Source organism: Apostichopus japonicus, chromosome 22, assembly GCF_037975245.1.
Source record: "Apostichopus japonicus isolate 1M-3 chromosome 22, ASM3797524v1, whole genome shotgun sequence".
Lineage (NCBI taxonomy): Eukaryota > Metazoa > Echinodermata > Holothuroidea > Aspidochirotida > Stichopodidae > Apostichopus > Apostichopus japonicus.
Genome location: NC_092582.1, coordinates 5,930,001 through 5,945,576, shown reverse-complemented (window position 1 = coordinate 5,945,576; position 15,576 = coordinate 5,930,001). Strand labels below are relative to the sequence as shown.

General features: G+C 38.5%; 1 protein-coding gene across 3 annotated transcripts in view; it reads left to right on the top strand.

The window, feature by feature from the left end:
- The window catches only part of LOC139963931 (uncharacterized), an 84,981-nt gene that overhangs the window by 53,813 nt on the left and 15,592 nt on the right, over positions 1-15,576 (top strand). For all 3 annotated transcript variants that reach the window (XM_071965166.1, XM_071965165.1, XM_071965168.1), the window contains exons 24-37: positions 1,081-1,224; positions 1,722-1,775; positions 2,162-2,215; positions 2,758-2,865; positions 4,180-4,287; positions 5,079-5,186; positions 5,799-5,960; positions 7,234-7,287; positions 8,145-8,198; positions 9,337-9,447; positions 10,448-10,555; positions 11,839-11,943; positions 13,114-13,221; positions 14,475-14,531. In XM_071965166.1, coding sequence (XP_071821267.1) covers positions 1,081-1,224; positions 1,722-1,775; positions 2,162-2,215; positions 2,758-2,865; positions 4,180-4,287; positions 5,079-5,186; positions 5,799-5,960; positions 7,234-7,287; positions 8,145-8,198; positions 9,337-9,447; positions 10,448-10,555; positions 11,839-11,943; positions 13,114-13,221; positions 14,475-14,531 — 1,335 coding nt within the window. The remainder of the gene's footprint in view (positions 1-1,080; positions 1,225-1,721; positions 1,776-2,161; positions 2,216-2,757; positions 2,866-4,179; positions 4,288-5,078; positions 5,187-5,798; positions 5,961-7,233; positions 7,288-8,144; positions 8,199-9,336; positions 9,448-10,447; positions 10,556-11,838; positions 11,944-13,113; positions 13,222-14,474; positions 14,532-15,576) is intronic.

The window sequence follows — 15,576 nt, the reverse complement described above, 5'->3', positions numbered from 1 at the left end:
CATCAGTACTCTTTTGCTTCAGAAAGAAAGAGGTGGTAAATCTGCAATAATAATGGTTGACAGATACGATTAATACCGTGCCAGAGATAGTCGGAATAGATTTTAAGGGATTAATTTCTATAAAGAGAAAACAAGAGACAAACCCCAGCCATAGAGAGGAGAATCTGTTTTGGTGAATGGCATATGCACGTCGTGACAGATTTCTTGTTTATTTCGACCTTCGTGAACATGTTTTCATGCTCTAGGAATTGCAAAAGTTATACCGGAGCGGGAGAAACCAACAGTGTCCTATACCATATTGATTGTACAATATCAGATTGACGGCACGGCACGTGTCATTATCAACTTGATGGTAGAATGTCACATTGAGGGTGCAATTATCAAATTGATAATATGGTATCAAAACACTGGATGGAACAGTATGAAATTTTCAAATTTTCAAATTGATTTGCTCAAAGTATCAAATCAATGCTACATTATCAAATTGATGGTTGACTGTTTAAAATGGATGGTATGTTATAAGATTGATGTTGCAACATCTAGTCTTTAGTACTGTAGCAAATTGACAGTACAGCATTTAATTGGCGGTACATTATCAAAATTGGTGGTACCATGTAAATTAGTCATACAACATCCAAGTTCTTGGCGTACAGTATCCTTTTGATAGTACAATATCAGATTGTTGGTACGATGTCAAATTTATTACACAGCATCGATCGATGGTAGGCTACTACCTCAACTTAAGTATTTTTTTTCAGTGTTAAACTGATAGTAAACTACAATGTTCGCATTAGGACATGAGATTGTGGGGTTCTTGCAATTCATCTGGAGGGTCCCGCAAATTATATTTTCTCTCGAAGGGGGGGGGGGGGATTTCCCGCAACAATTCATGGTAGTTCTCGCAAGTTGCAGTTCTGTTAAATGAAGGACATCAATCAAGCCTTCATCAAAAGAGAATAGAGTCTTTTATTGAAAGTCACAAACCATTCTTAATAGCAGAGACTATCTTGGATGCCCCCAATTGAAGTCATCACAAAAACAAAACTATATTAATGGATTTTTTTTCTTCATCCTTTTTAGGGAGCGAGGGGCCGGCCAGGGGAACCTGGAATGTCTGGAGAACCAGGTGAAGTTGGACCACCTGGCCTGGATGGTATTGATGGCTATGATGGCCCAATGGGTGAACAGGGCCCAAAGGGCCAAGATGGTACTATGGGAGAAAAGGTTCGTTCCTCTTACAACCATCTGCATACTCATTACTAATAAGGTATTAATACATTCAAAAAATGATTATCACTAGGTGAACTTTGAAACCACACACAAGCCGATGCCTATCATTATGGCCAAAATCATCCCTTTTAGCTGAGACTAGGTTCCCCAAAACCATGTTAGTATGATAAAGGTACTTCTTATCTACAGAAAACTCTTGAAATATAGAAAACACACACAACCTCTTGAAAATGTAGAGTGTAGAATCATAATAAATGTAAAAAGTGCCATCACCATCCACATAAATCATTCACAAATGTGCGGGAGAGAGAAACCGGAAGATTTCGAACATAGGATATACCCTCCTTCACCAAAAATAAACCAACCATGCTTTCCAACCAAGAAACAAGTGTACTTGATCTTGTGTGGGGCCATTATCTGTAATATGAAGTTACTCAGAATTAAAGGTTAGGTCTAGCAAATAATCTCTTGGGTCATCTGTTTCTTTTCAGGGTGAAAAAGGTGACAAAGGAAATGATGGTCGGTCAGGTGGTCGAGGACCAATGGTAATTGTCCATGTGATGATCAGTCTATTCTGTAATTCACTTTAATTGAATATGACCATTCTAGAAACTTCCTTTCTCTGTATGATCATGATAAGGTACTGTGTAAAGAAAAGAAAAACTGTACCTAATCCTCATCACCCATGTTTTGAAATGGTCAAATATACTGTAAATACTAAATGAGAAAGTTTCCTCCCATACATTTCCAAGCGGTAATCATGTTTTTGTGTTTACAGTGTTATCGTTTTAAGTGTAGGGTTGGTCAGTCATGATAAACAATTCCATGTTTGTAAGATTTGACATAAACTTAACCTCTGTACTTCTGACCTCAGTCATATCAAACATCCACTACAATCATCTGTTCTCCTGTTGCTTTTCCTTTTCTGTAGGGTATCCGTGGACCAGAGGGTGATATAGGTGAACCAGGACTTGAAGGATTAAATGTTAGTGTCATTCCTTTTTCGTGTTGGTTTTTTCCTCTGCTATATTTGTTTTCCATCCGTGTATGAGATTGTCAGTACAGAAAGAAAACCAGGCCAACCACAATACCAGTGTAGTCAGGATAGCCTTATAGTATAAGTTTTCAAGCTGACCGCATTGTCAGTGTTTGTAACCAGGCTACCTTCGCCATCAATGTTTGTAACCAGTGTTGCCAAATTATCAGTCTAACTCCGGTACCATATTGTATCAGTATAGGAAACCGGGCTAACCACATTCTCAGGCTGTCTAACCCGGCCTGCCAATAATAAATGTCTAAGACACCAGGGTAGCCATATAAGTGTATGAGTAATCGTACTACTCAGTGTCAGACTAAATAACCATGGCAACTCTAGTGCTGATGTCTGTTTATCCAGGCCAGATATCATGATAAGTAAGGCAGTCACAGTTTAGTTCAAGAAGCCACACTAACCTCATTATCAGTGATTATAATGATACCAATTACATACAGAATGCAATCTTATGTAAATAAATATTATTCCTACAGGGTACGATGGGTTTAACAGGACCAAGTGGACAAAAGGGTGAGAGAGGAGAGAATGGCCGGCCAGGGATAGAAGGCCTCCCTGGGTTTGAAGGCGATCCTGGACAACCGGTGAGTAACAATTTCTATAACCACACATTTTTGTAATGTGTCCCTGTTTTTTCACTCAAAACTGAACCTTTCCTTGTATTTCTTCTTCTTTTTTCTTCAAGTTTTGGTTTCAAATTGTTATTTGCTCTGATAAAACCGTCAAAACTGAGAAGGAGAAGTAACAACCTTTAACTTTTACAATGTAAGTGATGTGTGTAAATTGGTAAACTTACTATACTGATTTAACCTGAAATCCTCGGATTGCTCGGCATAGCAGGCCACTTTGGTGACAGAAGACACTGGTACGTCTCTACCTCGGAGAAAATTGTGATGGACGGATTTCAGCCTCGGATAAAAGTTTGCCATCTAGATACTCCGTTCTAAGTGCCGTTTCAGGGGGTTTTTGATTCTTGATTAATGAACATCCTCATAAGCAAACTTGCTGTTTCGGATGTGTAACTCAACCATGGTCATTGGTAACTTGTCACGCCTACACACCAAACTGTGCACAATTCAAACAATCTTTCCCGGGGCACCACAGTGCACCACAGCCACGTGTCCCCTGGGGGACTTCCCATAGGGTGCAGCCACAAACCGGCGCATGCAACTATATTTACAAGTCACCTCGCAAGTCCCCATTTATACACCTGGGTGAAGAGAGAGGCAATGGAGATAAAGTGCCTTGCCCAAGGACACATCGCAGTGATCTGGCCAGGGCTCGAACCTGTAATCCTTAGATCACAAGTCCACTGCCTTAACCACTTGACCACAGTGCCCTCTAGAGGTAGATTCTTTATCACCAACTGTCTGTATAACGATGCTTAAGATATTGGATTTCCTTGCATATTCATCTTTGTTATCTGCCATACAGAGTTTAAAGTCATTAACGGCTGTTCCGAGTAATTACAATTTCTCGTTAGTTCGAGAGATTCCAGGTTCTCATACAGGTGAAGTCATCCAAGTATTCCAGGTTGCTATTTCTCAAATTCAACGATTTCAACTTCCTTTGGCTGACCTGGCTTAGCGAGGGCACTCTTGTCAAACTGTTATAACTCAAATTTACTTAATTAACTGAAATGATATTGCTAGCGTAAGAGTTACTGTAGCAGTAGCATCAACGTGGTAAAACTACATAGCAACAATAAAATGAATCTATTTTTAGAAAGGAGAAAGAGTGGAACGCTGATAGGGCAGAAACTAGCACATTGCTCAACTAACAACATTAGGGATGGCGACTGTAACACACCTACTAATAAAGGCTAGGATTATGCCGTCCAAACTGACACTTACTAACACCCTCATTTGTCTGAATCTATTTGTGTCATCTTGCTGAAGGGACCAGTTGGACCTACAGGATTACGTGGAGAGCGTGGGCAACCATCATTGAAAGGTGAAGTAGGACTACCAGGATCGGTAGGATTCCCAGGGGAACAAGGTGAGAGGGTAGGTAAAGGTTCCATTGAATCATGTTTTGGGTGTATGTATGTACTCTCCATAGTGGGTTAAGATTTAAGCTGCTCCACTTAAAGACTTGGTTTTTCTACAAGTGAATGTATATGAGTGATTGATCTAAAACAAACTTTAAAGCAGCCCTTGGCAACATTCTGAGTATGATCATACAGCAAATTGGAAAATTATCAAAATTGTCAACATTGATTATTATTTTTTTTTTTAATGAAATTGAACTAATCATGGTGGTAAATCTATATTGTTGAGGGATTGTAGTTTGAATAGCATAATGAATATATAGGGGAATCAAAAACAAATTTATAAAAAGTCACACACATGTACAACATTCTTCAGAAATATTGCAGTTTGAAAGTTCTGTCATTCTTTTGAATGAGTTAAATTAGTGATAAGCTAATGAACTGCATTGTTATAGTATATCGCTGTTGTCATGGTAACACAAATTTATCAGAGTCAGCCAGACACTGCTTTAGTTTATAGAAGGGGTGTCCAAACTCGCTTGTAACTCTAAGAGAGACATTAGATAAATCTCAAAAGTTAGAGAGATGTGAGTAAAGTTGTCAGTTTACCTTATATATTAGTTAGGGAAATCAGACAAAATGTTTTGGCCACCCCTGGTATATAGTAACATATCAGTTGTCAAGTGATATGTCTGATTTGGGGATCAAATGCAAATTAGGCTGGCAGAATTGAATATTCATGAATCATAGCTAACCTTTATTCCCATCTCTACATCCTCACCCACACTTCTTTTCATGTCTTTGCAGGGAGAAAGGGGTCTGGAAGGAGAAAGAGGACCCCCTGGACCTATCGGGAGGGCTGGTCCTAGGGGCTCAAGAGGCGAGCCTGGAAGGCAGGGTGATGCTGGAATAGAGGTACTTAAAGTTTCATTACTTTGTTTTCAATTTGGATTCTTCATTTTATAGAAAAAGTTGATATTTATTATTCGAATGCTCCAAAATTTGAATACTAGTATGTTTGTGATGGCGTTTAGTAGGTTAGGCTCAATGTTATAAGTATAGAGCTTCTCCCTCTCCTTACGTATTACTGAAGCTTTGGGGTCGTGTGTTAGGTCATTATACTACTGACTGGCATAATGTCTTCTTGTGTTGCTCTTTAATGCTATTCATTGGACGAAATAGACTGTTGGAATTGGAGCACAGGCAAGAGGGACCCTTTACTTCCAAACCTGTTATCGCAATTATTGATGAAATGCATGACTAATAACACACTGGAAAGAACCAATGTTATTGTAATCTCATCTAACTTTGCATCTCTTGCTTCTTAAAAGTCAATAAAAGCTGAATTAATTAGAGACGAAAAAACTTCTATTCTTCCAGTGGTGCTTGGGGAGGGGGAGGGGGATTATAGCAGTTGAGACATTAGTTGCTCCAGTAGTAGTACTCGGTTTGCTCTGGATGAACAATTTGTCGCTCCCGGGGAACTCGGAGGTATCATAAAGTGTTGCTCACCTAATTTCATCATAGGGTGAGAGAGGACCTAAGGGTTTCGATGGCTATCCAGGCAGACCAGGAGACCCCGGGATGATTGGACGACAGGGACCAGAGGGTCCCAAAGGAGATGCTGGCGTTAGTGGGGGAAGAGGCCTCCCTGGTGCAAATGGAACTAGAGGTGTAATGGGTGAATTGGTAGGTCAAATGTAGGGTAACCATCAACTTGTCACTACTACAAACAAAGCACAGTTTTAGCACTTTCTCATATACCAAAGGTTTTAATTATAATATTTACTTTCTAACCAACTATAATGTTTACTATATAGCTACAGTATAAACCATCTAATGTATATACCAGTTATTATAAATACTAGCTACAGTGTATACCAGCTATGGTTGTGTACCAGCTTTTGTAAATAATAGTATAGTTGGTGCCAGCTATATCATATAACCAGCTATAATGTAAACTGTATAGCTATAGTATAAACCATCTAATGTATACCAGCTATTATAAATACTAGCTACAGCTGTATATACCAGCTATGGTATGTACCAGCTATTGTATATAATAGCTATAGTTGGTGCCAGCTATATCATATAATCAGCTATAATGTATCTTATATAGCTATAGTATTAACCATCTATTGTATTCCAGCTAGTATATATATACTAGCTACTGTATATACCAGCTATGGTATGTACCAGCTATGTTAAATGCCAGATAAACTTGATACCAGCTATATCATATAACCAGCTATAATGTATACTATATAGCTATAGTATAAACCAGGGTTGTCCAACCTACGGTCCGCGGGCCACAGCCCGGCCCGCCGCAGGGTTGCGTCCAGCCCGCCAGAGATGCTCTACGGTGCAAAATTTTAGTGAGCAGATTTATTGATAACAATTTGAAGCTATATAATCAATCATTCCAACCTTCTGGGTCCAAAAAACTGCATACAGGTCAGTCTGTGTGACACTCTCTCAGCGGAGGGGGGGGGGGGGGCGGCTGGACCTTATTCATCTGTTTTACCAGGGAGGAAAATAATCAGTGCGCTTCGCGCCCAGTGCTCACACTTTGTTGCCTTGGGCGTCGGGCAAAAAATCGAGCGTAGGGTTCATGCGGCCCCCTCCTTCATCATAATCATTCCATGTGGCCTTCCTCTGCAAAAGGTTGGACAACCCTGTAAACCATCTATTGTATTCCAGCTAGTATATATACTAGCTACAGTATATACCAGCTATGGTATGTACTAGCTATGTTATATGCCAGATACACTTGATACCAGCTATATCATATAACCAGCTATAATGTATACTATATAGCTATAGTATAAACCAGATACACTTGATGCCAGCTATAATATACTATCAGCTATAATGTATAATAGCTATGGTATATACCAGCTTTTGTTTCATTGATTGCTTAAGTTCATTCAACTGTTTATTAATTCACCTGTTTACCTTTCAGGGTATGCCTGGAATGAAAGGTTTCCAGGGGCCTGTGGGCCTACCGGGGCTTAGGGTAAGCAGTTAATACAGCACTTCATTTATTTATATTAATTAAAAATAAATAGTCTTATTTTGGTAAATCCACATGTTGTGATGTGGGCCTAAAGTCCAGAGGGAAAATCACAAGAAAACAAACCTGACTCGAGACAGAAGAGCAAATTTGTACTAAAGGCGCCGCCTGTCTACCCCATTGAGTTAAATCATGCCGCTAGTCATGAAGAATGATGACCAGAGTTCCCCACAGTAACTGCAACTGAGCATGGACACAACATCTGTAGGCCAAGTGAACTGACGGCGGACCTGTTCTTCCCCCACCCCAATGGTCTTCCCCTCCCACTTTCAGAATCTTTGACCTGGTTTAAGCTGTGTACACAACATGTAAGACTGGTCTAATGTATTCATGGTTGACAACATAAGAATTCCGCTTATGCAAACAGTATGGTCTTGGGTTCAACCTCTTTTCAACAAAACATGATCTTCATTGTTGTTCAGTCTTCTCATCCATCATCCCCCCTCCCTCCCCCCTCCCGCACCCAAAAGATTCTTCACAGCTCTGTCCTAAGTTATCACATGAATTGATGTCAGAATCTATAGTCATCCGTTTCAGTTTTCTCTCCTTGCCAAATTCTTAAGGGAATCCATGCTGTAACGATTACATATGTAATATAGTGTTTATGCTACTCTTTGCTTTGTAAACATGATATGAACATTCAAAAAGGTTGGCCATACAGTTTAATAATCATATATAAAGCAAAGGGTCTGTGAAATGTTGAAAATCATTTATCACTTATCAATGTATTTAATAGTCACTTATTTGGTAAATTTGTGTTTAGGACTGAAGTTTAAATCTTGTCTCAATTTTCCCTTCAGGGTCTGAAAGGCTACAAAGGAGAACCTGGTCTTGTCGGCATTCCAGGAATAAATGTTAGTTTTTTGACAGAACCAATCTTTCTTGACGTCCTGTCGCTGCTATTTTTCCACACGGTCATGTCATATGATTTCAGTATTAGAAGTTTTTGCCTGCAATATATACGGTTGCAGTGTACGTTTTTTCGTAGTCTAGTATGTTCAAGGAAAAATAATTCAGTCGATGATTGGCAGGACATATTTATCAGTTGTTACTATGATGCACTCCAGTCAGTAGCGGTGAACTCTATTGGTCGTCATGCTGTAGTCATGGTGACGATAGGGTGACCTAAAGTGGTGATGACTATTTACCAATGTTTAATGGTCATGACCTTGGGCCTAGCTTATTCTGATGATGACCATAGGGTGACCTTAAGTGGTGATTATTAATGGGTCAGGCTATAGTGGGGATAACCATATTTCAGCATATGGCTACGATGGCTTTCTCAAAGTATAACCGTAATAGCTACTGGGCATCCTATAGTGCTTTTGACCATAAGTCAACACATAGTGTAGGTGAATACTGGCCAGCCGCCTTTAGGTGGTGATAAACTATTACTATTAGCTTAAATGATGTTAGTTTACTCTATATAAACTGTATATTAATATGCTGTTGATGTTAGTTTACTGAGTGATGATAGCAGCATTAGAGTGATTCTAATGATGATGTCTCTACATTATCCTCACATATCACATACCCTATAATCAACTCAATGTCCATTGTATTACTCTAGATTACCTCACATATAACATACCATTAATCAACTCAATGTCCATAGTTTTACCCTAACTGCAGCAATGCAGGGTTGTTATCTCTACATTATCCTGTAATGTTGACTGAAAGGATGACCAGGCTGTTTATAGTAACATGTCATCCTCTGTAGAAACACTGTTTAATAGTTTAACCGTAATGATGACTGTAATACACCCATATTGTGATGATAATTGTTACCATAGTAACTCCAGATCGCATATTAATAGACTGAAGGTAATACTTTGTTGATTGTTTACTCTATATCGTTGCAAAAATTTGGCAAATTGCTCCCAAGGGCCCATCAACCATTGCAGGTAATGCCTGTACTGTGAACATAAGTACCTGTTGGTTGGGTTTGATCCTGCGCTTGATTCTAATTTGTCTTTTCTTTTAATCTTACAGAATACAACCCCAGGGTACAAAGGTGAAGCAGGAGACAAGGGTTTCCAGGGTGTATTAGGACCAGCAGGGCCCACAGGAGCAGTAGGTGATGTAGGTGCACCTGGAGCTCAGGTTAGAAATTGTTAATTTTGTAATGATTCCTGTAAGGATGATCTGTTGAGATGAACTAATGGTTGCAATCTGATCCATCAGACAGTTGTATTTTAGTAATGATTCCTGTTAGGATGATCTGATAAGATTAACTATGGTTGCAATCTGATCCATCAGACGGTTGTTATTTTGTAATGATTCCTGTAGGGATGATCTGTCAAGATTAAATATGGTTGCAATCTGATCCATCAGACGGTTGTTACTAAGTAATGATTCCTGTAGGGATGATCTGTCAAGATTAACTATGGTTGCAATCTGATCCATCAGACGGTTGTTACTTTGTAATGATTCCTGTAGGTATGATCTGTTAAGATTAACTATGGTTGTAACCTGATCCATCAGACGGTTGTTATTTTGTAATGATTCCTGCAGGGATGATCTGTTAAGATAAACTATGGTTGCAATCTGATCCATCAGAGGGTTTTTACTTTGTAATGATTCCTGTAGATATGATCTGTTAAGATTAACTATGGTTGCAATCTGATCCATCAGACGGTTGTTATTTTGTAATGATTCCTGTAGGGATGATCTGTTAAGATTAACTATGGTTGCAATCTGATCCATCATATGGTTGTTATTTTGAAATGATTCCTGTAGGGATGATCTGTTAAGATTAACTATGTTTGCAATCTTATCCATCAGATGGTTGTTATTTTCTTATTTAGGCTAATTAATATTTTATCTTAGATAATTTTCCAGGCAAACTATTAACCAGCTGGTTTGATGCTGTTATTATTTAATTCATGGTGACAGTAGTGTGATACAGTAGATCTAAACAACCATCGCTGGACTAAAACACTTTAAAAAAAAACACCAAAAAGCAGCTAACACTACTCATTCACCTTCTCCAATGGAGTCAGGAATGTCTTGTATGGGTTGATTATAATTGCCTGCAGTTGACAGGTTTTACAAGGTTGGTGTTTACTTTAGATGCAAATTCTTGCTTTTTTCTTGGAGGTAGGGACTGCGGGGCCCTATTGGAGCTCGTGGTCCTCAAGGTCCCGTGGGAGAACGTGGTCCACAAGGTCCACCAGGTCCAAAGGGTAGAAGAGGAAGATTTGGCCCTATGGTGAGTACGTCATACGAAGGAAGTTTCTATCGCTGTTTGTATTATAATACTACTACCTATAAATTGATGTGAATTTGTTTGGCATACACAGGTTTATATATCTTCGCATATGTCCTTCGTTCAATGCCTGAGCCTTGGATTAGCAGTTGATAGTAGCTAAACTGTTATTGTTGTGGTAATTCAACAATGTACTAACAATTGGTAGAGTTATGAACCTGGGAGGGCAAAAACTTTCTCATGTGTTTCCTAGCCAAGAAATAAACTTTGATCATACTATATGCAATATAACACTTTAGTTTATGTATGAAGGTCATAGGTCAGTTTAGGTCACCATATGTCACATGTCTGAAGCTCGTAAATAGGATAACTAGAAAAGTATAACCTTTGATGAACTTGAAATTCTCAGTGTTTTAGATCCATCTTATTGCATGCCAGGTACTTAATTATTTTCTTGTGAAACATGGAGGTCAACAGGGTTAAAGTCTGCAAAACCTTGTCAACAAAAAGTCCCAGACTGATCACTTCAAGTCAACCGTTGCTCCAAACTTGAAAATCTTGTGTTTAGTGATACGTTAAAAATTTTCGCATTTAAAAATGTGGCGAAGAATCGCCAAACCAGTTGGCTTTCAGGTTGTGAGATGAAGTTGGGTCCATTTTCTTGCATTTTCGGTATGATTGAGGAGCCAACCCATTATTTGAGTCATTTCGACTTGCCAAAGTGTGATAATTAAGTTACTTATCAATAGTTGCTGCATCCCCTCAGTGTCCAACATTTGACATGTTTGCCTTATAGGGTCATCAATGCTGGAATGAGAGCACACCCCAAAAATTATTTAGTATAAGTGAACAGTTTTATATGTATTTATATTTTGATAGTCTTATTGTTACTAATTTTCGGCTGTGATAATTTAGTATTTTAGCTTTATTGTTTGATGTCATGTTTTATTGCTTTCGTCTTTAACTTTAATTTCTTATTTTTATTGCTTTAATAATTATTGTTAGGATATTTATTTATTTATTTATTTTTGTAAGTTTTATGTTGCTTTATTTTTAGGCTGTAATATTTTTTAAGCTGTAATAATTTTAAGTTGTAATATTTTATGCGTTTTTGTGAAGTGCTTTGAGATCATTCTTTGATGTAAAGCGCTATATAAGAATAAATTACTATCATTATTATTTTTATATGGCAGTAGCCTTCTTATTAATTCTATTATAATTAGTTATATCAGTTAAATTAAGGCATGATCATCCACAATAATTTGTAAATTAAATTCCATTTTCAGGGTGATGCTGGTCCAAGGGGGATACGAGGACCCGAAGGAGAGACGAGACAGGGACGCCCTGGAAGAGATGGACCATATGGTAGGCCTGGGCCTCAAGGAGAAAAGGTGAAATTATAAAGCAAGAATCATTCACCCTAACATTCTGGGCCCTAAAAGTAGAAGATTAACCGTCGGACCGATTATCGATCTGCTGACATTTGATATAAATCCGTCTGATATCTGTATCGATAAAATATTTGCAACTGTTGACAATATAAAACTAGGTGACTGATGTTGTTAATGGAGAAAAAATGCCGAGCGTTGCAGTAAATTCATTCACATTATCATAAACATTTATTCTGATGTTAATTTGGTCATTAGAATATTGAGTGCAAGTTTGTAAAGTGAACACCCAGGTGGGACAATTTTTTCTATACTGTAGTGTCAGGTCCCCGTTCAGAGCACTCGTATTGTCAGTACGAGCAGTATGAATATCATGTTTCTATCAGGTCAAGGTTAGGAACTGTTTGTACTGTCAATACCAGTGCTTTGAAGCATCACATTGGAGTACAGTTTAGAGAGGTATTAGCATTAGGAAATTGTCTCAACTGGATGAAGTGAAAACTGACTCCATGAATATTCATGAATAGAAATATTGCTACTTTCTGTACACGTAGTACATACTCGCTGGTTGCTACAGGAGGTTCACATGATTTATGTTCCCGTTATGGGAAGGAGGCTACAGTAGCCTGCCAAATTCATGCTGAAATCCTGAACATTTTACTGCACTGGTGACAGTTTTGATATTTCTCTCAAGTATTGATTTGTAAATATCCTACTAATCAAACGAATCATATTGGTTTTTAGAATCTTTGTTTAGTCTTATTAAGTTTTACTTGCTAACGGGCCTACCTGCAGAGACAATAACTAAGCCTAAGACCTATCAAATTTGCTGTAAGACAGCAAGGCTAAGGTAGGGTGGATTGTTTCACACCTGTTGTGCCAGGATTTGAAATCAGGGTATGTTTTTATACTTTAGACAATATTTCATTTCTTGCCGAAGATTAAAGCAGGGGATAATGTAGCCACAGTGGTATATGCCTTGTGTAACCCATACTTCTGCTCACCCTACTTTACTCACTTTTTTGTTGTTTTAGTCATTGGTCCTGGCATCTTCAAAGCTTAAGTCTGTATCAAGTTAGGGTTGTATTAAGTTAGGGTTTTGTCGCACATATCAAACTTTAAATATCTAGCTTAAGTCATTACCAATATCATGTGTGGATTTCTTTAATTCAGGGTAACCGTGGTCCACCGGGACCACAAGGACCGCGTGGTCCAGGAACTCCAGGGCCTCCTGGCCTAATGGGAAACACACCGGGCCTTCCTGGTCCTCCTGGTGAAAAGGTGAGAAGAATTTTTAGTACTTTAATGTTTATTAAACTCACTGAAGTCACTGTTCATTATTCTTATTTCAGTTTCTGCTCTCAATGGAGTAGCTCCCCCTTATGTATGTATGTATGTATATGTGATCTTCCCGCAAGCAGGAACTCGCGAAAGAAGCCATGGAGGCTTGTAGACTCGCAAGCTGACCGAAGCCAATCTCTCGGCACACATCCATTTAACGTCCATGTCGGGAAGTTGTTATTGAACAACACCCTTGCCAGACGACACACATTGCTGTCGGCGGGGAATCGAACCGGGGATCTCATGACTGGGAGACGCCGGCGTTAACCACTAGGCTATACACTCCGCCTATCAATGTGACTAAAGCAAGCCATATTATTGTCAAACGATTCATTCGTAATGAATCATTTGATGAAACCAGAATGGAAGCTTGCCTTATATAGGTGTCGATCATTTGGTGTTACAGCTCCTGAGCTAAGGAATGTTTTTCTACTCACATAAAAAAAATGGCGGCTTCCAACTTCACCATTTTCAAATAGAGATTTCTTCGGCAACTGCACTGGTTACCTGTTTCCTACAGGATAAACTTCAAGATCATCCTGCTCACATATAAAGCCCTGCATGGATTAGCACCAGAATACATGAGTAACATGATCAGTCGGAAGACCACTACCCGCTCTCTCCGGTCCTCATATCAGCTACTGCTCCATGTACCTAAGTTGAAGCTCAAGTCATTTGGTCAACGATCATTTGCTAATGCCGCTCCTACTCTTTGGAACTCACTTCCACTGCAAATCAAGTCGGCACCCAACGTTAACATTTTCATAAATAGACTCAAAACTTATCTATTTTTGACTGCTTTCCCTGAGCACTAGCGCCACTGAGCATTGGTTTTCCTCTGGATATTGGCGCTATATAATTTGCATTTATTATTATTATTATTTTGGAATATATTTGTTTTCTAACATTTCTTGACTCTAAGCGCCCAGCACAGAATACCGCTTGGACTTTGTATATCAGACTGCTTGATGAATTCCTTTGATCGATACATTGTATGTGCATTAACATATTGAATTCGATACACAGAAATTTTTGACTGTGTTTACCTCAGTTGCTAACAATACAACTATCCATTCAAATGTATAGGCATTAGCAGTCTCGATAATTATAGACCCTTGGAGAAGCCTTCAAATAAATGTCTCCCAATATTTTGATTTAAAAATGTGAATGTGTCCTTTTTTGCTCTTCAACAGGGAATGAAAGGCTTACCGGGTCCACCTGGCCCGCCTGGACCTCCAAACTTTACTGTGGTAGGTCCAAGAGAACCATTATTCCCATTTTAATATGATACAAATATAACCTCATATCCCGATCGATGAAAACGTTTTCTTCACACAAGTAGTTCATTGTTTGTAACAAATGGTGCACAGTATTTGTTTTCTCCAATTAGATGCAATATTATTTGGACAGCAGCGTATAATAGCACTTGCCGGTAGTAATTCAAAACTATTTGCTCATATTACCTTTGAAAATGAGGTATTGGAAGATGGCACATGCTTCTTGAGGATAATTATATCAAAAGGAGAAGTGTTTCTGGCAGAAGTATGGATATTACGGAGATACAAAACATGTAGTGTAAAATTATTTATACAGTGCCCATTTTGGCCTGGGTAGATGTAGAAGCTCATCATGCTTTGTCAGGTACAATGAGACACAGTGGTTGGTTTATTAAAATGTCTTAATGTAAGATGTTAACACAAAGTAGTAAGATCATCAAAAATAAAAATGCCATGCATGCTGGCAGGCTGATTCACAATTAAACAATAGAGATGTTCTTGGCAGACAGACTAGGTGAATGCATGTAGTGTGAATATAGGAAACAAAAAAAAATATTACCTCCCATGCAGCCTGGCAGCCAATCCCCCCACCCCTCCTCATCTTACTACTTATGAGATACAGTGCCTTGAAAGTACCAAGTTCCAAGGATTTCCACATTTTTGTGCTGCTGATATTAAAATTGTGAAGAGGGTTTCAGGTTTGAATTATGTTAGGGATATGTGTACATTTTCAATATCTCAATATACATGTAAGATCCCACAGTGAAATATTTAAAGAGAGATAAATAAATATTTGCAATGGGCTCATCAGCTAGAAGTACCTGTGAAGGAAAGTTGGGACTCGCAAGGTTTGCAGATTTTTGAATAACCAATAATAATAAGCTCTTTAGCTGCCTCTCCGTGACGACGAGAGTTATGGTTGAGACAAGTAAACGAAAAGAAACAAAACAAAACACAACACAACAACTCATAAAAGGAGTAAATGACACTTAGATTAATTAACATAATTATTTAATTG